At 35.3% G+C, this 25,314-nt stretch overlaps 1 protein-coding gene across 1 annotated transcript in view; it reads left to right on the forward strand.

Annotated features, from left to right (window-relative positions):
• Positions 1-25,314, forward strand: part of NALCN (sodium leak channel, non-selective) — a 217,002-nt gene that overhangs the window by 23,959 nt on the left and 167,729 nt on the right. The window contains exons 3-6 of the mRNA XM_072400953.1: positions 3,239-3,367; positions 5,493-5,675; positions 16,296-16,379; positions 21,815-21,954. Of these exons, the coding sequence (XP_072257054.1) occupies positions 3,239-3,367; positions 5,493-5,675; positions 16,296-16,379; positions 21,815-21,954 (536 nt within the window). The remainder of the gene's footprint in view (positions 1-3,238; positions 3,368-5,492; positions 5,676-16,295; positions 16,380-21,814; positions 21,955-25,314) is intronic.

The raw sequence follows: 25,314 nt of genomic DNA on the forward strand, positions 1-25,314 counted from the left end.
GACGTTTATTCTGCTTTTATTTTAGCTTGCATAATTAATCCTTCCTCATTCATCAATATGCTAACAACTTTCACAGTGTGCAGTAAAAACAGAATAAGCAATTTTAGTTCAGGAGAGGAACTTATACAGTGCAAGACTAAATGTAAAACTGGGGTTCATCTTTAAATATCCCAATTTAGAAAGATGACATCTGAGAGAAAAAGGGTTTTCAAAATAAAACCTTACATGCAATATCCAGAATAATTAACTTCTCTTTCAAATTTTATACAAACAATAGGCAGAATTGGATTTAGGAAACAACAAAAAAAGACTATTTGGTTAAATGATTAGACAGTTTCCATTAGTGAAGTGCCTAAACATTTAACTGCAACACTGCTTCTTCCTCCATTATACCCATCTTAATTTCCCTTCAATTCCCTTCACAACATTTCATATCTTTTTACTGCAGTTTTATAGCAATTGAAACCACAAAGAGTATGTATGAAGCATGGTATGTTTGCACAGTTTCAAACTAATTTGTTTTGTGGATACTGACATCTTTAAAAGGAAACTGTAATGTTTTGATCTTTTTGTATACCTTTATTTCTTACATTTCTAACTTGATTTATTTTAAATATACAGAGTGTGTGTGTGTGCATGTCGCTCACTTTCTGTAGGAAAGCAGTCTTTCTAGTGATAAAGCTCAGCAATGTCTGCATGCTTGTTGGTAACCTGTGCATAACTAAACTAAATAAGACATTCTTTTTCTTTTAGGAGGGTTGTTTTGTCTTTGACCATTCAGGACTTTTGTTAGCACAACAGGTATAGAAAAGCATAAAACACATCACTTGCTTAAATTTATCCTAATACTAAGTATTTTTTATCAAATCAAAATGATACGTAAGCAAAATAATAACATACTATATATAGTGTGTGTATATATATATATATATATATTTTATTGTGAAATGAAAAGTTTCTGTGCTAAACTGGAAATTAATATTATGGTAAATATTAATATTACAGTATTTTTTTGTGGCGTTAGTATTTTTTTCAGCATAGCAACATGTTTAGCCATGGGAAGATATAAAAAAATAACAAGTTTGTGACAACGCAGTAGCATAGGCTTATCTCTAGCATACTTTTAACTTGCACTCTATATTGTGGTATAGTATAAAACCCCAAGCCAAATAGAAACAGCACATTACATTGATACACTTACATTTTAATCATGAAAACAACAGGAAAAGAGAAAACATATCACTTGATGTGGAGAAAAGTTGTAAACTTTTAAAAAGTTTTGTAAGTTGAGTTCAAAGGAATAAAACCTTGTCATGGAAGCAATGGCTTGCACATTTTCAGTTTTTGTACACAGTAACCTAAAGGTACATGTTATTAAATTTTGCTGGTAACCAGGTGCTCTGAAATTGCCATCTATTTCATGTTTGAAAATGCAGAGGGATAAACCCTTTCCAACCCAAATATTCATTAAGCCAATGGAGACCATATCATTAGAGACCATCTGTGGTTATGGTCCCCCACTGCTTTGCTACACATCCTACTGTACCACTGACAAAATCTCTGGACATTAACTGTCTACAGGTTGAAAAATTACTTTATGTTGTACTATAAAGCAGTAGTTCTAGGGTACAGAGTTCAAATGGTAAATAAAGGATTGATTTGTATGCCTCTGCCCATTACTAATTTGGAAATAAACTCCATCTCTTTTTGGAGACCTAAAATGGTTGTGATATATTTAATAGTTTAAATTACCTTGTTAGTAATTTAAAACACTTGTTCTACTATTTTAGCATCTGAAAACAAAACGTTTAGGGAAGTGTTCATTTTCAAATAAATTAAAAACAAAGGAAATTGCAGGTATGCTCAAAATGGCCAATGATTATGAAGGAAGTGCGACTGGGAGAGTCCTAGATGGGGTTTAGCAAAACATGGGAGAAGGGAGAGGGTGGAGACATTTCTCATTATACTACATATAGAATGTGTCTTTGTTGCTAGGTTACCATTATATGGGAATACTGGAGCGCTTAGATTTTGGGGCTTTTAGACCTCCTAAGCAAATGACACTTGAGGCTAATGGTGCCTTCTATACCATTTTCTAAAGAGCAGCAAAATACAACACATTTACTAATTATTCACACGTACAGAATATATATATGAACATGCACACTTTTCTGCAAATAAAAGAAAAAAGTTCACAAGCAATTACTGTACATTATTGGTTGTTATTACCAGGTGACACACTGGCCTTTTTATCCTAATTTTTGCTAATAAATCAATGACTACTTACTAAAACCTTTATCTTCTTTGTCATCAACCCAACAATGGGTAATTTGACTGAATCCAGCAGCTAATAATTATATACTAAATATTTCTTTTGGTTCTTAGGTATAACCAAGGATTTACAAATTAGTTTAATTACAAGTGCCTATTGGTTGGAAATTGCTATATTGTAGACAGTATTTTTCCTTGATCTTAAGCCTTATTTTATTTAACCATTGCCATCATACTAGGGCAGTCTTTCTCAACTAGGTTTTCTTTCAGAAGAAAGCCGAGGGTTCCCCGAGCTCTGGTTGAGTGCCCTCCCATTGGATGGTACCTGCTGTAACACCACTTGGTGTATACAACCAAGGAGCATTTTAGCTGTCTGCAAAGGCAGCATTCTGACCACTAATGTATTGGGTGCATTCTTCCCACAAGGAACCAATGCAAATAGCGTATTTGATCATTGATTATGGCAAAGGTTCCCCTACACCTGAAAATGAATTTAAGTGTTCCCCAGGCGTAAAAAAGGATAAAAACTGATCTAGAGTATACTCACTTATTAAAGATAGTATATTATTTAGCAAATATTATCATACCTACTATTTGTGTGCTCATTGCTCTTGCAGGACCTGTAGTTTTTCTTTCTGGTAAAAATTGAACACATCAATTTGCCAGAGTTCAAACATGTGCCTTGTGTAAAGCTTAAAACATGTTTTATGTTATAATCACTAATTCAATATTAAAAAAAACCCAAAATAATACATTTTGCTATATGTGTTGTGTGATTGAAGAGACTAATGTGATAATCTACAATAGCTATTTAGGGTAGGATTTAAACACAATAAGTCAGAATCCAAAAGTATATTTTTATAAAGTACTTGCTTGCATGCTCTTATCCGTGTTTCCATGGTGGTTTTGAGTAGAACAAGAAATTGTTTTTATGACTATGCTTTTTGTTCATGTTTTTTTATTTAAGAAAACCAAAAGCGACAACAGTATGCTGAAGCGAAAGCAGAGCTCAAGAGTAGAGGCCCAGCCAGTAACTGATTTTGGTCCAGATGAATCACTGTCTGACAATGCAGATATTCTGTGGATCAATAAGCCAGTAAGTGCTTTCTTCTTTAGGTTTTGTATTTATTTTTTCATTATGTGAAAAGTAGATATATTTTGGTATGCTTCCTTCTTGTCATACATAAATAGAAGTTATCACATCATCCGAGTATTTTCAGTAATTGCATGTGATAATTTCCCTGTTTCTAGTTTTTGCATTTGTAGCAGCTGGGTAGTATTGCTATGGCAAAATTTACTAAAGATTATCTATCTGTCTTCGTTTTCAATAAAGGGGGGAGCCCCCAAGATGCACTGAATAGTAAGGCCCTATTAACACCAAGGCATAGGTATTGCGCCTAAACTAAAAAGAATAAATAAATGCACTTTTATAAAGTACAAAGCATGTGTATTATAAACTGCAGGTGCATGGCATCACATAGTAGTAGTGCTTTGGGGTAAAGTAAACTTCCACTTCAGCGTACTTGCATTATCTTAAATTGCACAAACACATACTCCAGTGAAAACAAAGAAAAGAGGAGTAGAATGTCCATTGGCAAATTATGTCATTGACCACATTAACACTTGCACTAAGGTATGGGAAGGAAAAAAAATGATATTGTTTTACTACTGTGCCCTTGGATCATTTCCAGGAAAACACATATGTTCTAGAAATGGAAATTATTAGGATCAGTTGTATTTTGTATACTTTAAAGTTCTATTCTACACTGACTCCATCAGTCCCTCTAAACGCATCAGAATTTTCTTTCACTTTCTTCTCTTTCTGAAGACAATTTTCAGCCATCTTGATTGGCTGGGCTGGGATGACTGAACTCCCAGGCTGGTGGTTCATTTATTCTCAGCATAGCCTGGCTACAAAGCTTTAGCTGCCCAGGTTACATCACACCCAGAGTGATCCAACAGGTATAAAGGATTCTTGCAGAAGGGACATCCCCTATCCCTTTCTGCAATAATGATCTGTCTGATCGACGATATTCAAAGGTAGAAATTTTTTTGTCAGTAAAGTAGTTAAAGATAACATGCCAACTGAGATTACATTATATTTACTTGACTAAAAAAGTAACAGTATTGTTGTCTTAGTATTGAGCATAATAAAGAATAAGCGACCTTCAAGGCTACTCTTGTTAACCACTCAATTAGACAATTTGACTCCCTCTATTAATCACATCTGGCTCAAATCTGTGATGGGAGAGTGGGCGGGGTTATGGCATTATGATATCACTAAGGGGGAGGTTTCTCCCCCTTTGAGTGACACCCGGCTCCCTGCACATGCGTGGTCCGGAGCCAGGAATTTTAGTGGTCCGGGGGACCGAAAAGGTTGGCGACCACTGAACTAGAATAGGGATGGTCTTGGCTTTTGTATGACTTTCCACATCTACATATCAATAAGTCATTAAAAAATCCAGTTAACTATTATTTTCATAATAACAGAACTGCAATGGAACCCCTGTATTGATCTCATAACAGGTTTACTATTGCAAAATGCACAAAAAAGCTAAATGTTCTGTGATTGTCAAAGGCTGGGTAACTTTTAGAATAGCAATCCTTTACTTTTTACATGGGAGAATATTAGGCCATCGCTACAAAAATACTAGGAGTTACTACACTTGTTGAAAGTAAAATGTATTAAGAAACAGTATTAGGCCAATAATGTATTACTTATTGGCAGTGTATTTTAAATTTGCACCATACTGCCTCTATGATTCTCTTGACAGTACCAAGAAAACCATTGCCAATCTATTACAGTTATGTGTAAGACTTTGTTCCATTATTACAGTCTGTGATAATGTTGTAACCTGTTGAAAAATAAAGTCAGTAAATGCTGTATAAGAAGTGACCATTTTATAACACTGTAGAATCACAGGTAGAATTCGCCTTTTAAATTGTAAAATTGCAAAGATAATATTGGTTAAATAAGTGTGAAATTCACATCTGCTACATGTATGAAACTCACATCTGCCGGTTATTTTGAATAAATGACTTTTTATAAACTATTTATTTTTGTAATTCCACTGGCAATTTTGTAACAGCCGAGCACATACTGAAAAGACTCCAAGTTTTAAGTAAATCTGTGCACATACGTTTATGGAGTGTTAATTATGCTTGTCATACAGCCGTGCTTGCAGTAAGAAAATGTATAATAAAATGTTCTTTTCTTTCAGTGGGTGCACTCATTACTACGCATCTGTGCAATTATCAGTGTCATTTCCGTTTGTATGAACACCCCGAAGACCTTTGAGCATTATCCTCCTCTTCAGTATGTGACAATTGCCCTTGATACTCTATTGATGTTTCTTTACACTGCAGAGATGATTGCAAAAATGCACATAAGAGGTATTGTCAAGGTGAGATAAACATTCTATCATTTGACAGCGTGATGGGATTTTTGAGTAACTTTCCCAAACAGCTTTTTGTACAGTTACAAAGAACACAAACATTATATATAAATGGTTAGAATAGTTTAAACTGGAACTCCTTAACAATAGTTGGTGTTCACATTTTGTAATCAACTTATATATCCATTTTTATTTGTTTGGATTTTTTTTATTCTCACATTTGTGTTAGGATTTGGACCTCCAGTTTTGCTGAGAAAAAAAGATTACCTACTTCAGCTGAACTAAATACACTGTAGGTTTGCTGGATCAGGTTCTTCGTAATAGTCTATCTTCTCCCGTCTTGGGGAGATTTAATAAATAAGTCCCACTAAAGTATTGCTTATTATTATCTTCATCTGTCCTAAAATGATGTTAGTCTTACCATGGCCGTTTTCAAAATAACTAACTGGGGACATTTCCTTCTGTTTCACGGCTTGAGCAGTCACAGTGTATTATTATGAAAAAGGTACAGTCTCAGCTTTTAGTTATTTGTTATTTCTGGAGGTAACCAAGAAAAGTGTCATACCAATTTTGGTCAAATATGGAAAATCAGGTGTAGGTTGAATAGTTATGATCTCATTTATGAATATGTTTTTTTTTTTAATATTTCAAACAGGCTTTGTTCTTCAGTAAAAATAAACCTAAAACCAAAAGATTATAATGCAGGACATATATTTCCTATGTATTTACAGTGTGTCTAGCCTCAGTCTGACTAAATAGCCAATGTAACCACAACATTTCCAGTTGAATGAATGAACTAATTAACTATGACATCATAGAGAATGAACTATTTGAATCTGCCTGAATACTGCAGTCTACTAATTGGACTGAATCGCTATCAGATTATAAAAATGTAGAATAAATTACTGAGCATTATAAGGTTTATTTGCCACTGACAGCAACTAGTCAGCAGTTATCTGTAATCTTTCTGACTGCTCTAAATTGAATGCCAAATTCTATTTTGTTATAGGTTAAAATATTACTATGACATTGTGCATCAACACTGCTCTTTGTGTTGTGCTGTTAAATAACCTTGTATGCACTGGATATTCATGTAATTTTTGTGTTTTGTATATGCCCATTGTTTTGTAAACAGTAAAACTACATGAAATATTTGGTCTGCTGTAAAATCTGAGAGAACTATTTGAAATAGACACTATTATATTTTTATGTGCATAAAATTGCACTTACACTGACTAATAAAAGATCGTACAGCAAATTTACATCAATTGGTGTTTAACCATGAAAGTGGGAGGATAGCCTTTCACCATTACATTTTTTTAAGAGTCCCATCAACAAGCAACATTTGCATTTCCTAATACCCACAATTTTCTGTGCAAATCAACCACTATGTAGTTTATGCTTTACATAAGAAACAGTATATGGTCTGATCCTGACCCTGTTGTTGAAAATTATTTGAGACATGTAGGACTACATAGGATATTATCCACGAGCATTCAGATTTATGTATAAAATTTGCAAGGGTTGGGCTTACTATGCAACATAGGGAGAAAAATAAACAATGGGAAAATCCTCTAGCACTTAGTTTAGCTAGTAGGCACAAATGGCCAGTGTCATTACAGGTGTTCACTTATCATGGACTATAGACTACCTCTTCCTTTCCTCATGAATATAATGAAGAAATGTTCTGTGGTCCAAAGAAAGAACTGCTTAAGGGGAAAATAGGGAATTGAAATTCAGTGCAGCAGAGCCACTGTGTTGTCAGTTCAAACAGAAAGTGAGAAGCACATTTGATTTCTGGCAGATTAGAGTAATTGCAACAATTTTAAAGAGACAAAATGGCACATAACTTAAATGAAATAGTCAAATAATAGCCAATTTTATTATAATGATGTATTCATAATTTGTATTATAGAGTTTTAGGAAATAAATAGCTTTAGTTTTAACACTAATCCCTTGAAAAAATTAGTATGAAAGGCTTGTATCATATCACGAGTACATGTAGTGGTTTAACTTGTTTGCTCATTTTTTTTTGCAAACTTCTCCTTAACTAGAACTATGTGGAAGTTGTATTATGTAAGATGATCTCCACTCAAATGTCTCTCTTTGAGTGTCCACATCACTAACTGCATGACGTTGACACTTCTTATTAGCAGAACTTCTTCAGAAGAAGAGACTGCTACAGTGACATCAACCCATATAAGGGATCAACCAATATAAGATTAGTGGTCCATCACACCTGGAAATGATGTATTCATGGAACTTGAATAGTGGATTTTGCTATATGTTTATGCCGTTTCAAGGTTAGAAAAAATGCTGAGTGGCTAAGATGAGGGTGGGAGGATTTGTATTGACAGCTGGACTAATTTATGTCTGAAGATAGGCTTTAAAGCAGGTAAATGTTTTTACATAAGTGGATGTTTTTACAAGTGGATTTTTGTTATTATGTTCCACAGGCAAAACAGTTAATAATTGCTTCAAATTCCATTTGTGATTTATTTATATTGTTTATTAAAAAATACATCATAATACTGTATTTTGTTCTTATGTTTTGTATACATTAATATGAAGTAGCATGCTAACATGGAACAAACAACATACAGCAGCAACAATATGCTAAGAGCAAAAATGGCAAGGGATCAATACCAAATTTTTAAAGGCCCAAAGACATTACAATGATATAATAACACTACATTGCAGTTTATAGCTTAGTTCTCAAACAAGTTTGCTTTTTGGATTCATCACACTGGTAAAGGTAAGCCTTTCAAGGCACCTAGTAGGTACATTGAAACCATTTTTTAAAATATACATTTTATATTTAAAACTGACCCCTATTCTCAGGGACACATATACTTGTCAGTGTCACCTATTCTTACAGGTATGGCCACATGAAGATTTTTTTCTGATGTATTAAGCATGCATTCTCTGGTTAATCACTGTGAAGGTTATGTCACTTAGGTTAAGTGCACTTTATATCTGTTTGACTTACAATTGATGTCTTTTTTTCACTGTATTTTTTCCGTCAGTTTAGTGTTCATTACACCCTAAGCTTTATTGCTTGGCACACAAAAGAATATACTTTATTATCATACTAAGTTTACTCAACATGGGTTGAAAGTATTATTTTAATTTATGAAAAACTGAACATTTTGATATGCCCCAGACACTATAATGAGGCATGGGGATCCCTAAATTCACAATTTTGGTTGTTTTTTTCTTATGTTCATTTTTATGGATTCATGATTTTTGACTGGAGTTTTACTTTTAAAGGTATCAGACCCAAGAGAGCCTTTATTCCCTGGACTCCCAACAGTTCACATTTCTTTCACACAAACCTGTAAACACATATACTTGTTTTTATATATTGCATATTTATTCAGAAACATATTACATGTTAAGTGTAAAATAAAATACAAACTATTTTGAAACAAATCTCTAAATAAAATGTAAATTATATACCTGCAGGTAGAATTTGTTAATCCTAAATTTGACTAAACAAAAAATTGAACAAGGCAAATTCCTACCACAATTATACTATTAGTATAAAATATTAAAGATTACCTTTGGAACTTAACATGAAAATTCAAAAACCACTTGTGTAAGTATGCTTGTCGGTAGCTATACACCTATCCACAGAGCCAGGACCTCTCATTCCTTTTAGTTTTATAGTAACAAATTAAGGTTCTTTAATTCTTCACCACCTATTTCTTATGACTACATGTCCTACTCCTCCTTTTTTAGATGCATGGGGCCTGATTTATCAATGCTCCCTAGGGCTGGAGAAAATAGACTACCGTGGGTGAGCCAGGGTCATACAACAACCTTGGAATGGATCTAGTGGAGGATTAAAAATGCCAAATAATAGCAAATGATTTTAGAAAATCCATTCCAGGTTTGCTGTATGACCCAGGTTCTTCCATGATAGTCTATCATCTCCAGTTTTGGGGAGATTTTATTAAATCAGACCCATGGTTTTCACTGTAATCTGTATGCTGTAAAATGTAGTCTAGTGCAGAGGTCACCAACCGGTGGTCTGCAAGAAAATTTTGCCAGTCTGCAGCTCTGGCCGGTGCGGAGAAGGACCCCACTGGGGGGACGCACTGACCAGAGCCGTAGGCATGTCCCCTGTACAGATTGTAGGCTCCGGGAAGTGGGTGGGTTGTGTCCCTGGACAAACCCTGCCCACTCCTCGTCACAGGCTCAGACGTCACTAAAGAGGAAGTTTCTCTCCCTTTGAGTGACACCCAGGTACCTGCGCAGGTGCGGTCCAGAGCCTGTAAATTTAGTGGTTCTGCAAGCAAAGGTTGGCAACCACTGGTCTATTAGATATTTTTTCCATGCATTGGAAGACGCAAGGTCACATCTGACCCTCCCACGTGCCGATTTTACAGATAAGGGCAAATAGCTTTAATGCACTGTTCAAGCACATGAAACAGATATTCTGCACACATTTGTGCTTATATGTACAGTCTGATTCCTATAACCATTTGCTTTGTTTAATTTTGGATTTAGTTGGGCTTTAATTTGGCTGAACCCTCTGAGGCAAAAAACCTTGGCCTCACACTACAAACATGTGTTTTCCTTCTTTATTAGCTATTACAAAAAAATTAAGATACTCAACACATTGGACCAAATCAGCAAAATGCAGAGTCCTTCATGTTACTGCTTCATTTAGGAAATTATTTAACAAGGTAATGATAAATCTTTAAATATCTGCATATTTAATTAAAATCATGCCAGTTGATCCTTTCATTAAAGCTAGACAATTCCTGTTATAGTGTAACATTGCTGTTTCTGTCCCTCAATGGGGTCCTAGTACTTCATCATATATTAAGCTGAACTTGTCCACTGTTTGTGTTTTTTTTTGTCATCCTTGTTTATACTCCTTCAGCCGGTGAGACAGGAGGGCACATTAGGACAAATGACTCTGCCCCTAGGAATCTGACAGGCACCTGAGCCTGTCAGATAGATTGTAGCAGGTGCAGGGAAAACACTGGAGCCTGCAAGGAACAGTAAAAATCTGCACATCTCTAGAAAGAAAAGCTGTGTGGGATATCTTACAGCTATTGCAAGGTAATATTTTTTAGTGGGACATCAGACAGCAATTGCATTAGGTATCAGTCAGCGTGGGACATGACAGCTCGATTGACCTTTGTTTTGAATTAATTTGCTTGAACCCTCAACCTGAACCCAAACACCAATCCTACTGGTTATTAGCCATCAAATGCGGAGCGAAGTTTATTTGTCTTCTGCATGGGACACTGTAAGAAGAAATGCTAATCTCATAATTTAGATGCCATTGGTTTAAACTTGAGATCACTTTAAAGATAAAGGGTTTTTTTTTTTTTTTTACTAAATTAATTTTTAAATGCAATGAATAGTCTAAAATTAGTTTTAGATGTACATGTAAAAAGATCAGGTTGATGTAAATAATATAAGCTTGATGTAAATAAAGTTTTTAATGTGTGGTAATATATATACCTTGGTGGGGATTACTTACTGTTTTGCACATAGTTTGTGCTTTAATGCTTCTTTTTACAGGGCATGTCTATGAATCTTCTGTTTATTAAAAAACATGTACTCCCTAATGTATTCACAGTTGCTAAACAGGGAGATTACATAAGGCTAAGTATATTGTATAACTCAGTGCAATGGTAAATCATTATTTTATTTTTATTTATATAGCAGTAAAATAAAAAATGTAGGAGCAAGCATTTAAAATAGAAAAAAAAAATGACTTAAACACCGAAATGTTAGAGAAACATATACTTTCCATTTTAAAATAGTTTAGATGTAAGAAATCGTTCAGATGTAAGAAAAAAAAGTTGAAAAGTAGGAAAAGTTTGAAGGACATTTAATTTTAGGAAAAAATAAAGTCTACATACTGTATATTATTTGATATATTGCAATTAATTTTACAGCACAAATCTTTTAATTGAAAATGAAACTTGCAAGAGTAGAATATCATATGAAATGTAAGCTCAAGATAAAAATCTCTGTATAAAGGGATTCCACCAAAAATGAATCTGCAAGCAGATGGCTGAGACGGAAATGAAGTGACCCCAGGGAATGAGATATGAATAGAGAAAGTTCTCCCGCTGTGATAAAGAAACGGGGAAACCCTTTCATATCTCTTGTGCAGATTAATTACTCATACTTTTGTATTGAGCACAGAACACATTAAATACTGGATGGCTGCAGGTTCAGACATAACTACTGGTGTATATATTTTGTGAATCAAGGAACATAAGCAGCTAAAGTCAGAAAAAAATAGACTCACATACAGACTTACATTTTGTATTAAAAAGGAAGTTTTGAACAACAAAAGTGTACAATTTGTTGGCTCAGAAGATACTAAAAAACAAAATACTGCTAATATTATAAACTGGTGACAAACCATAAATGTACATGTTACTGTTCTAAAAGCAAAAAATAAAAAATCATATTTCAAATTAACTTTGGCAGATATTGAGAACAGTAAATGCTTATTTGACTTTACTAGAGGCAATAAAGGGAATTCCAGATCTCACTAATCCAAAATATTGTAATTTACCCTCAACATTTTCGTCTGATTAGGAAAGTCCCATAGAGCATTTTTTTGTAAGTACAAATACATTTCCATTTTTAGAAACTTTCACTAAAGCATATAATATACAGAGAGATAAATCTGAATCATATTCTTGATACCTGCAGTCCTTATATTGGCATACCATAGAAAAATGGCAAGTAATGCCATTGCCCCGTAGACATCGTAGTCCTCATCCAAACTGCATATATCAAATTACAGCTTTTTTGCTCAAAGTATTAACATACTTTTAGGAGGGGTGGCAAAAGCTTCTCAGTCATAGTTTTTACAATGTCCTTTTTGACATGTTTGGAGATATGGAGGCAGCTCTTGCCAGAGCAATCCACAATCAGCACTAGGCAGAGACTGATCACATAGGATGAGGGCAATACTTGAGTGTTGGACAATGCTAGAGGGTCAGAGAGAAGAGGGTCAGAGTCCTATACAATGCCACATGGCAGTACTGTTTTTCCCTATAAGTGGTGTAAACTAACTGTTTGGTGCCATTTAGCTGGTAGACTCCATCCTCCCTTAGTCAGACTCTATTGGGTGTTACAGTCTGACAGCCCCCACTGGCCCACCAGCTGAACGTCACATAGCATTTCTCTTATAGTCATAGGCCCTGATTTATGAAAGCTCTCCAAGGCTGGAGAGAATACACTTTCAGGAGTGAACTGGGTGATCCAGAAAACATGGAATGGATTTTTAAAAATCCTTTTCTATTTGCTAGCAAATGTTTTGAATCCTGGACCAGATCCATTCCAGGTCTGCTGGATCACCCAGTTCACTTCTGAAAGTGTATTCTCTCCAGCCTTGGAGAGCTTTCATAAATCAGGGTCATAGAGTCTCTGTAAACCCAACAACAATGGTGCCACATTATTAAGGATGAGACCCTCTCCCATACCAATGCTCCTTAACACTGTTTGGTATAGATGGGGGTCTGGTTTTGCCAAAATAAGCGGTGTTACAAACAAAATTTCAGATGACCTTTTATAGATGAGGGGGGGCAAACATGTTCACTGCCCTATTTCATATCAGGGAAGGTCCCAAGCCTATTATAGGGTCTGGTTTTATTGTAAATTGTTTCACTTTTTTTTCGCATCTATAAATGACTGGCTCAGTGTTATAAAAGACAATGATTTGTAAATGGCAAAGCACAGAATGGGCAGAGACCCAACACCGTGACAGGTGGTGTCTGTTATAGACACCTTTTAGATGCAGTAGGAGAGATGGAACTTCTATGCCACTTTCTGGAGACAGCATAGTACAGCATTTTAAAAAGTTTTATCCAAAGCAAACAGCAGAAGGAGCAGAGAAAAAAAAATAATATGTATTTAAAAATATATAAAAAAAAAACAAAATGTCCAAAGCTGGGTTTTAAACAAAGCAGTTACATACCCTTTAATAGCCCCCAGTCTAGGGTAAATAAATTCAGTTTAGCAAACTTTATTTAACTTTAACTTCTATTTTATTTTGAAAAGCCAGTATGCAAAAAGGATGCATGAGTGTCACTGCATATTAATTTATGCGGCCCATATAACAGGGAGTGTCATAAGGCTGTGTTCTTTGCTTATATGCATTGTGCCAAAAGGTATTTATCTTTCTCATGCCAGAAAGTTTGGATACATAGTTTTTGTCCCCAAGAGCATTTATTGTTTTTAACCTCATTTGCAATAAAGAATGACAATTGGAGTGGTTGGTGCCTACAGATTTCTGTTAGATGTGTGGGGACATTCCTGTACCTCAAAGGATGCTGTTTACCATAGTTAAGAGGGGGTTGCTAAAAATGATAGAGTATGTGTTGGTAATTGAATTGCTGGCTGATGTGAATAATACAGCAATGGAAACATTTTTTATAATGTAAATTACAGAAAACGACAACCGTGTTTACCATTATCAGCACAGAAATACTTAGCAATCAACTTAATTCATATTTATATCAAACTTCATTTAGTGTTTTTGTTTAACAATAGCTTTAACAGCTGGTCTTTTGAAATATTTATTTCCTAAGTAAATTGTCAGTGGCCTTCATTTATTTAGCCACAGGATGAGTGAAATGTGGTGTTTTTTTTAAACTGGTGTGTGGAATCACCCTTTCCTTTCTAAAGTTGTTGCAATAAAGCTATGATATATGTATTCTATTTTATTGGGTGTCACAAAGGAACTAGTGAATATTTATAAATATATGACCGTTGACATATGACAGCAATAAAACAAGCAATATTTACTTAAACCTTGGTAGGTGCACACAGCCAGTTTTAAAAATCAATGTCACATGTGCAATACACATATTACAGCAATGTAATACAGCTACATAAGTGATACCATACCAGACATTCAAACTAAAGCTTTTGGGACTTTGCAAATTGCAAATATGTTCAAATGGTGTTTTTTTGTTTTTTGTTGTTTTTTGTAAAATAAAATTTTTCTGTACATTGTTTCTGTATCTTTTTTCCTTTCACCAGAATTTGGCATAAATGAAGGTCAAATTTAAAGGCATCCCCTGTTGTAGTATTTTCACATTTGATTAGATAATTTTATAGTCACTGTATAAATAAAAAGATGCATATGATGTTAGTTTTCTTATTATTTAGAACATGCAGTGCATGCATGTATAAATTATATGTAAAGCAATCACACACTATATTGGTAGTGTGGTGAGTTGCAGTGCCTTTTATTTGGAATGGCACAGAATCCTGTTGTAGCTGGCAACACAATCACACTAGAGCATCACATTCTACTTGCCCTATATTGTTGTACATTGCCTTACCAAGAGAACCATGTCCTTGGTAAATACATTAGAGCTAATACCAGACTATTTTAAAGTAGGTGTTGCATTTTAAAGCATCATAGAGGGTTGCCTTAAGGCATGTGCAGAAAATCAAGGAATAGTGTAAATGGACCCTTTAATTTGTAACTCTTTTAAATATAAAGCATTTGGAATAGTCCCTTGAATTGTATCTGCAGACTGAATTCATATGTTGATTGAAAATGTAACTTAAATAGTACAATAGCAGCATTTGATAGCATAAAATGGGCTATTAAAGTTTTTAAAAGTGATTATTTGTACTTATATGGTAACTGCCTCAAGCTGTCACTTGTAATGCACAAACTACATTTTAGAAAAGAGCTGATGGTTATATGCTCTGTGTAGAGATTGATTTACATGAAAAAATGTGTACAGTACACAATGCAAAACCCAAGGCGCCAGCTCTAAAACATTTTGTTTACTAACATTTCCATTGTGAATTCTTGCACACAGAAATCCTTCCTATTTTGTAACTGAAACATATTTTTTTTTTCTTAGAGGCACAAAACAAAACAGATTTTTTTGTGTGCATCTGAAAAGTACAAGCATATACTATTAATCCAGTGCTTTTACAAGATCATAGGAAATATGTGTTGTATAGAAAAGCTGCAGTCTAACAAAGTGAGGCATTTTTAAAAGACCTGGTGCCATCAAGAAAAAAGTCTTAGTGCCACTAGCAGTCCAAAGACTATTTTAGACTTCCTTACTAGACTCAAAATATGTTACAGGTGTAGTATTTATATAATTAGAGCAGGCACACAGCTTGCTTTGTACAAGGCAAATCAAGGAATCATTTTAAATAATAAAATATACTTTTTTAAAACCTAATCATTTTGAAATTAACTCTAATCTAGCTAAATTTCTAAAGCTGGCACTAACCTCTTTTTCTAAATGGTCTTGGAGATGAGCCATAAACATGCCTCTTAGTCTGCTTTAAAATTCAAGTCACAGGTTCTGTCTGAGGCCCTTGCAACTCCAAACCAACTAAGGTTTTACTACCTATTCATGTCTACGGTAAGAAGATTTGTTCTCTATTCTTGAGTGGTCAGTGGGACAGGAAGTGTGTGAAAATCCACAAAGACAAAAAAACTTGTTAGGTGAAAAGGGTAGTGTTCGATCCTTTAAGATTTGCTCTCTGCTATTTAGAGTAATATTATTTCACTTTTTGTGTGGTTACTTAGGCACATACATCTCTATAATGTTACTTGAAATATTTATTACATTATTATATGAAGTGTCTGTTTTTGTTTTCCAGGGAGACACATCCTATGTAAAAGATCGCTGGTGTGTTTTTGATGGCTTCATGGTATTTTGCCTTTGGGTGTCCTTAGTACTCCAGGTAACATTTACAAAATTAGGTACTTAAAGTGTCAATAAACAATCATATAAACTTTTGCCATTCAACAGAGATGTTTTCCTGCAGGTGTGACAAGTTAATTCCTTAATAGTTACCTATTTTTGTCTGTAATATTCACCCACCATGTCTGCCCAACTAATTTCCCTCAGCTGCTTTTCAACATTTTGGGGGTCAGCTTTTAAAAAATACAAGTCAATGCTTGTGGTCCTTAGTACTTGTGGCAGGCGCAGCACTATGAGGTGCCTTGTGCGCTGTGGCATTAGAAGAATTATTATCTCTGTCTCTCTTTAGTCTGATCAGACTGTCTTTACGCTATAATTCCTCTAGTACCGTTTCATAAAAGTAGGTTTAAAGAGCACACCAAATACTTCAAATACCTTCTTTAATAACTTCAAACTTTCTTCATATAACACTGCTGCTTCTGCAGCAGAAAGTCTATGTACAAACATGTGTTGAATGAGGTATCACAAAATGATGGTTGGATCTGTTTGTTGTTTGTTTGTTGGTTTGTTTGTTGGTGGAACTGTAAGCAAACACATGAGAGGTTCAGCAGACATTCCCAATCACTATTAAACTACAGGAATCTATATAACTGCATTAAATACCTTTTTTGGCCTTTTGTCTACTTCTATGAAACTCTCTGGCTGGAACTCTGGCTGTTCTCCTCTCTTCTCTCTCTCTCTCTGTTAGCATGCTGAATACAGCCTGGTTTGCTAGGGAATTTCCCCATAGACACAGTGTAAGGCTGGTTGTGATTGGTTGAGGCCTCTGCATAGTGTAAGACTCACTGTGATTGGCTTACCTCTTCTAGCTAGATAATGACTCTGAAAGGTATATTTTCCTTTTCTGCCTATGTTAACAAAATGCATATATAACTGTTATAAACATTCACAACCATAAAATACAGTGATAACTCTGCGACTAGCTTAAACATATGAGCATATGAGCTGTATAGTGCGGTTATTGGCAGGTTTAGGTGTATACAGAATATGCTGCACTAATAACCTAGGACAGGTTTTAGCTGGCCAGCTACAGTACTAACACCCTGAAATTTACCAGCAAGGAATGAGGAGCTGTGATTAGCAGGTGTAAATCAGTTGTAAAATTGGCAAATTGGCAAATTGTGGGATTGGCAGGCTCCCAGTCCATAAAATATGAAACAGGATTTCGTGTTTTCCCAGTGGATCCCTTATTACTCAGAAGCTTAAAACAGTCATTGTCAAGATTAAGCTATGGATTCAAAAATCTTCAGCCAATCTAAACAAATCTACTTTAAAATTAGGTAAACTGATTACAGTATGTCAAAGCAGATGTACTCTGACTTTACAGGTCTTTGAACATGCTCTCAGGAAAGAAAAAAAAAACTTTAATACATATAACTACTGACTTGCAATTGTACATCAGGAGTGTATTTTCTGGCTGGTAGGACTCATTTCCTGTAATAAGGTTCTGCTCATTGTTTCAAGAATTCTTAGGAACTGGAGTAAAGGAAATTTATATTTGCTTGACCAACCAGCCTCCGGCTTTGTAGATCTACTGATTACTTATATTTGTCCTCTGTGGGTGGGTTCCGTCTACAGGTTCTGTACAGTGTTTTCAGACTTATCATGATGTATATATCATTCATACATCATTAACTGTCTGATGTTTTCCTTTTAACTTCCCTTTTATCCTACCTTTATCCATACTGTTCCATGGGTCTTTTAGGTCAAAGGTGTCTACTGACCCTATGGTGAAGTGGGCATAGTGGAGGGCTCCCTCTCCAGAAGGCTTTCTTTAGTGATGACCATAGGGAAACATGCATTAACTCTTCATATCTCACCAACAATTATTCAAGACCACAGAAAATGCTACCTGGAAAATATAAAGATTGTGCTGTCATCCAGAAGTTGCATAAGGTTATTTTAACATTCCTGTCCTCATATAAGTCTTGAACATGCTTGACTTCTAAACAACTTCTTGATATCTCTGGGCCTTTTCTCTTCTTACAGTGCACTGTTCAGTCTTAATGAAGCTAGACAGTGTAATAGCATTGTCCCACACCAAGAGATAGATTGGAACCTAGATCATTTGTTTTCTGTAGGCAGCAGAGCCCAATATGCCCTGAAGAAAGAGAAATTTCCCCAACATTTCACAACTCCCAAACATTCTATTTTTGCTTATAATTAAACAACAATGAATGATCCCTAATGGACACATCCATCTGGACACATTCAAATGGATTCTGTTTCGGTGTAGATATTTTACACTACAGGCCTATGCTCTCAAACACTGAGGGTGGATGCACTGACAGATCAGTCAAGATTTTACATTGATTTGCCTTCTATTTAGTTCCCACCATTTTCAAGTTTCTCGGGAGACTATTTTCAGAAGCAGTAGAAGATAGAATTGGTGCAGTGATCTCTTATGGTCCAAACATGCCATGGTTTCCTTTTCTATTTAAACTATTTGTAGACTAAGTCTCTTTACCTCTCACACAAGCCCATCTTTTGGCAAAGGGTGCAGTAATCCACACTTGTCCATCTCACCTCTTAATAACGGCCTGGTTCTTGAGAGGGAAAGATTAGCCAGTCTTGACTGTGCCACTAAGGTCAAAACTACTTTGATAAGCCCAGTAGACCACAGAAGTTTACCAAAGAATATTCACGTAGCTTGTGGACCCAACGTGTTTCGCCCGGTAGGGGCTTCCTTGGGGGTAGCTGTAAAAACAGAAAGAAACAAGAATCGTGTAAAATTATTGCTACATGTTTTGTGCTGACTATTCAACTGGCTTACAAGGAAAAAAGCATGGCTTCACAAGGGACAGTGACAACACTCTCAACCACGGGTGTAACAACCTGTCACATGGTTTTAGAGGCCCTTTGTAAAGAGGTAACAGAAATTACAAGAGAAATCAAGAGAAACAAATAACAAGAACCAGTCAAAGAGTGAGGGATATGAGGTAAATCAACAGACAGTAGACTATGAACAATGGACAATATACTATGGACAGCATATTAATTACAGGTATATAATGTAAGTAAATTCAAGGTGATATCAAAGCTCAGACATTAACCCAGCTGGTGATTCAGCAGGTCATTTCTGTCCTTATCCCGACTGAATTGGTAAGAAAAAGACACATAGGACATTAAGATGTGTAATCAACTGGTAGAATAGGAAAGGAGAGAAGTTCTGCATGATGCCAGCATTTGTATCCAATGATATTTGTGGCGTGAAAGTCTTCTCATTAGCTGTGAATAAAATATTATGTCCCATTGGTAGCGTGGTGTTAGCCAGGAAAAGAAAAATTCCCTAATGAATACTAACTTTCCTTTCCTGACGATCAAACTTAAAAGCAACATAGAATCCCTTACCGTTTTGACAAGTAGTTTAGTTATGGAGCTCACAGCCTAAATCAGCCTAAAAAATGTTGGAGTGGGGTCCTTTGAGTTAGAGGCAAAGTGAAAACACCCATTTTTGTGCTGCCATGGAGTTAAGTCAGGAAATAAATACAATAAGTATTTCATAGGAAATGTCTCATTTTTCCTGTCCTGTCCTTCTCTGGGATAGTCTTCTGCCTTCTGTTGACTAAAAAACCTCATGGTGATTGGCTGATGGTTGGAAAAAAATGCAATAACTGAGTGACAGCCAAAGATTATCCTGTATACCATGCTGCTCATGGAGGCTGGGCTCTAATTGAAAAGTTAAGGAATACTTGTCCTAGAGACAAAGCTCAGAGGTAATAACAAAACAACGTGCCTGCAGGTTTGGGTAATTGAATGTGTTTTTTATAGTTCAAGAGTTGGAGATATGTCAGGTTTTGAAGGTGGGGTGTGTTGAGATGATTAGTTCACTTTTATGTAGGTTTTGCGTAACTGTCAGTGATCCATGATAAGACAGATGGAAACAGCCAAGGACTTTACCCAGGGCATAGGGAGAGAAATTAGGGGTGGACAGCTGAGTTTGTTGGTTTCCAATATACAAATTTTATTGTAGACAGAAGGAGTTTGCAAAGAGAGAAGGTGTAAAGAGAGAAAAGCACAAGTCTTTAGTCAGAGGTTTGGAAAATGCCAACATGGAGGGGAGTGGGGGAGGGATAACCAATAAAGGAGTTTTGCAGCACACGGATAAATTAAAAGGAAACCAAGAAGAAGCTGTCTTGTCATCAATATCAATAGTGCAGGGTTTGATGTAAAGGGGGGTAATCCATAGTGTCAAAGAGAGAGAAAAGGTTCAGGAGGAAGAGAGAAAGACTGTCCTATTGTTTCTGGGTAGTTTATTGGCCACCTTTTGAGTGTATGGGTCAAATGCCAGAGTGGTAAAATAGTTATTCATAAGTGTTTTACTACTTATTCTTTTATCACTTACTGATATTCATAACATAAGCTCTACGTATGATATTTACCAGGTGGTTCCTGCTTAAAAAAAATCAAACCAAAGGTACTATTGATTTTTTCCCCTTGATTTGTTCTTGCTTTTATCACATCTCATGACTAATTGTTGCACCAAGCTTTCTTTTAAAGTAATTTTTCAAAAAACTCAAAAATATATATCATATCTCAGCTTAACTATGAAATCAATTGAGTTATGCTCCTAAATTTAGCTGCCTGGCTCATCTACCTCAATTGAGGCTTCACTATGTTGGTCTTCTAACTGACTTCAAATTACACAGTTTAAAATTTCATCTCTGCTCCACAGTCCTCTGCAACCTGACTCCTCTATATTATGACCACTTTAAAGCATCCCTCAAGCTCTGTGACTGATCAATCTACCTACTAAAACAGTTCAGTATGTGTGACAAATGAAATTCTGTGGTTGGCCATTCACTCTGGTTTATGTGATTATTCTGATTCTGACTGAACATTACCCTACAAATTGTAGAGTTTTAGCTTAGCTATTCAGGCAGGATAAAATAGGCATAACAGGCCTGATTTATTAAAGGTATGGCCTATTTATGCAAGACTGGAGCTTTCATCAGTGAACCAGGGTGACACAACCTGGAATAGATCTTGTCAAGGACTGAAAACATTTGTTAACACAGGCAAATTACTTTTAAGAAATGAATTCCAGGTTTGCTGGGTAACTCAGCTTCACTGATGAAAGTGTATTCTCTCCAGCCTTGGAGAGCTTTAAAAAAACAGCCCCCTCCCCCTTTCATTTTTGCTCTAAATATTTGTAAATCTGTTGTTTCTTTAGTTTGTAATCAGGAAAGGGTGGGCAACCATACAATACTATTTTGTCATATTTTTTATTCATATAGTTGTTTTGCCATATAAAAGTATAGAATGTCAAAAAATTAATGATGCCATGTAAATGAATATTATTTTTTATTACTTTTTGTGATTTAGTCATAAGGGAATTAGAATTTTATATATTTTGCTATGGTAACATCTAACATATTTTTGTGGTTTAATTTAATTTACTTTTTATATAACCAGGTATTCGAAATAGCAGAAGTAGTTGATCAGATGTCTCCATGGGGAATGTTGAGGATCCCGCGCCCTTTGATAATGATACGAGCTTTCCGCATTTATTTCAGATTTGAGCTGCCAAGGACTAGGATAACAAATATTTTAAAGTAAGAATTTTCCTTTTTTACTTTATTATACATACATTTTTATGTTTTATGTTCACACACACACTGGTAAAATTTAGGTCAAACCTAGAAATATAAGTAATGCTCAGAATAAGAAAAAAGAACATTTGGGGCTCTATTTACAAAATAATTTATCAAACATTCCCTCATTAAGAATCAATTACTGCCATTGAAACAAATGGACCTGAAAGTTTCACCACTAGGGAAAGTTTGAGGGGATTTCTGCTTTTCTGCATTATAAATAAAGCTCTTAAAATATTAGCTTAGTTTGTACATTTCCCCCTTACAATATATTAGTTTTACAGTAAAGAAGTAGCTTGTTTAAATTTTAAATAACATGTTCTAAAAACACTTTCTCATAAGATTTTATTCCTCAAAAGTAAACCTGTCACTTGTCAGATTGCTTATTAAAATTCTCTAAAATTACTTAAAGGTCTCAGATTTAATTTCCTGATTTGCATTCAGCTAATTAAGATATAATTTGATCTAAAAGTGCCTTAAGATACATCCTAGATAATTTACATATGCAACTGTATCTTCAGTGTTGATACAACTATAGATAGATTGTTCATTATAAAACTATTATTTTTTGTTAGAAACAAATGATTAATAAATATTTGTAACATGCAGTTTAAAAGCAAGCTTGTGCCGGTGGATATTTATTGTTTTTTAACATATATATTTACATTGGCGTCTAAAATGTCAGTGGGTAGTGGGTGTTTTAGGTAGGGAAAAACACATAGTGGAAAGTGCATGACCTATTCATGCAAGCAAATTATGGACAATCATAACAACGGCCAACAAAAATAAAATATGAAATAATAACCTCATAGAAAACTAATGAAACATGAAAATTAAGCAAAATTTAATTAGATATGCCCACAAAATTTAATTTTTAATATACCTAATGCCAATATATTCTATATTAAGTATATATATATATATATATATATATATTATATATATATATATAAATCAGTGTTCTCCCCAGCCCCTTTTAGCCAGGCGCACCACCCGGCACTTTTCAGCAAACACCCGGCTGTTTTTGTATGGTTACTGATGAGCTGGGTCACGATACAGGGTCTGCCACCTGCCTACAATTTCTTACTACCCGGCTCGAAAAAATTTCTGGGTTGAGCACTGATATATGTATATTCAGTTTTTATGATTTCCTTTTATGCTGATGATAAGGACAATCACGTTGAAGGCTTCAGTAGTCTGCCATCATGTGTCTATCCCATCTTCCCTGATACCTTTCTTCCATCACCTTTATATCTTGATAGAACCTCTACCCTTGTTCCTCACTGAAATCGCCAAGGTTTTCTGGAAATTTTTACAAATGGCTATGGAGATAGTGTACCTTTATGCTCATAGTAGCACCCAAATTCTTAAAGTTTGTGAGCACGTTTTGTACCAGTTCTTCATAATTTTGTGCTGAATGGTGACCCAAGAAGTTCCTGACCACCATGACATAGCTGTACCAGGCAGAAGCTTCAGTATCAGTCATGTAACTCATGTGAAATTTGAATCATTTATCAGTTTCCTAATCTTGGGTCCATCAAAGATTCCTGCTTTTAATTTTTCAGTACTCAATCCAGGCAAGAATCTACAAATGTATTTGAAGCAATCACCATCCTTGTTCATTGCTCTAACAAATTGCTTCATTAATCCCAACTATATGTAGTGGAGGGAGAATGATTTTTTCTTTGTCAACCATTGGCTCGTTAATGATGTTTGCTGCACCTTTTTTCATGTTTTCCCTTGGAGGCCATGTCACTTTTTTCCAGGGATCCTGCTTTGCTCTACTATCCCACAAGCAGATGAAACATGGGTACTTTAAGTATCCACTTTGCTGTCCAAGTAGGAAGTTCACCATTTTTAAATCAACACAAATGGACAATTGGTGTTTATGATAGCAAAGCATTTGTAAGACCATTTGGATATTTTCATATTCGTCTTTAAGTTTTGTTGAGTGACCTATTGGAGTTGATGCATAGCAGTTGCCATTATGCAGTAAAACAGATTTCAAACTTCGAGTGGAGCTGTCTATGAAAAGCCGCCAGTCTTCTGCTCGGTATTCTGGTACTCCCATATGAGCTAGTAGTCCAGGGATGTTACAACAGTACACAAAGGCCCTGATTTATTAAAGTTCTCCAAGGCTGGAGAGAATAAACTTTCATCAGTGAAGCTGGGTAATCCAGCACACCTGGAATGGATTTCTTAAGTGATTTGCCATTTGTTAGCAAATGTTTTCAATCCTGGACCTGATCCTTTCCAGGTTTGCTGGATCACCCAGCTTCACTTCAGAAAGTGTATCCTCTCCAGTCTTGGAGAACTTTAATAAATCAGGTCCAAAGTCTCCATCTTCACTGAAATATGGTAGGAGTGTCACCTCTCTTGTCCTATAAACCGTTATATTACATTCCGGTCTCAGACAGTTCTTTTCTTTTAGCCTGGATGCTAAAAGTTCAGATGCTTGTTTTGACAGACTTAGGTCACGTATTAAATCATTGAGCACTTCTTGGGAGAACTGCTGGTTTGATGAAACACTTCCTTCATATTCACTTCCACTGGTAACTCCTGGATTACACTCCAAACCCTGTATATTCTCCATGTTGGATACAGGAATATCAGGGAGTGTACTGAACACTGGTATGGGAACATCAGCACCATGCGGCACAGGTTGTCTTGCTGATTCCAAATCAGGGTACTCCCACTTGTTTTTCTTGTAACGATTGAGAACTTTTACATTCACAGCACAAAAATAACAATCATTATGATAATTTTTGGGCTCTCACCATACCATGGGTACACCAAATTTCAAACTTTTCAGTTTTCCACTGTCGTAGACACTCTACACAAGTTTTGCATACCATATGGGGAGCCCAATACTTATCCTGGTCCCCCAGTTTATTATCAACAATTATTATGTGCTTGTTTCACAAATTCTGTATGTTTCTTCTCTGTTTTTGATGAGAATATTCACCACAAATGTAGCAAAAATCATTGAAACAACTTCTTCTTGAAGAACTCATATTTCTGTAAAAAAGAAAATGAATGAATAAAAAGAAGGCAAATGAAATTTTCATGAAAATAACGCTACATTTAATATATAAAATGCAAAACATTGGTGTAATATTATGCTTTGTTAACATTTGTTGTTGGTAAATAGTGTTGGTCGAATAGCTCACTATTTGATTCGACAGCTATTCGGCCGAATATAGCAAAAAAATTCGGGTGGTCGAATTCGAATCCCATTAAAGTCAATGGGAGAAAAATTCGGGTTTGTTTCAGCACTGTGTAGAGCTTCTACAGCCTCCAAACAGATGTAAAAAGATACAT

Source organism: Pyxicephalus adspersus, chromosome 1 (genome assembly GCF_032062135.1).
Source record: "Pyxicephalus adspersus chromosome 1, UCB_Pads_2.0, whole genome shotgun sequence".
In the NCBI taxonomy this organism is placed as follows: Eukaryota; Metazoa; Chordata; class Amphibia; order Anura; family Pyxicephalidae; genus Pyxicephalus; species Pyxicephalus adspersus.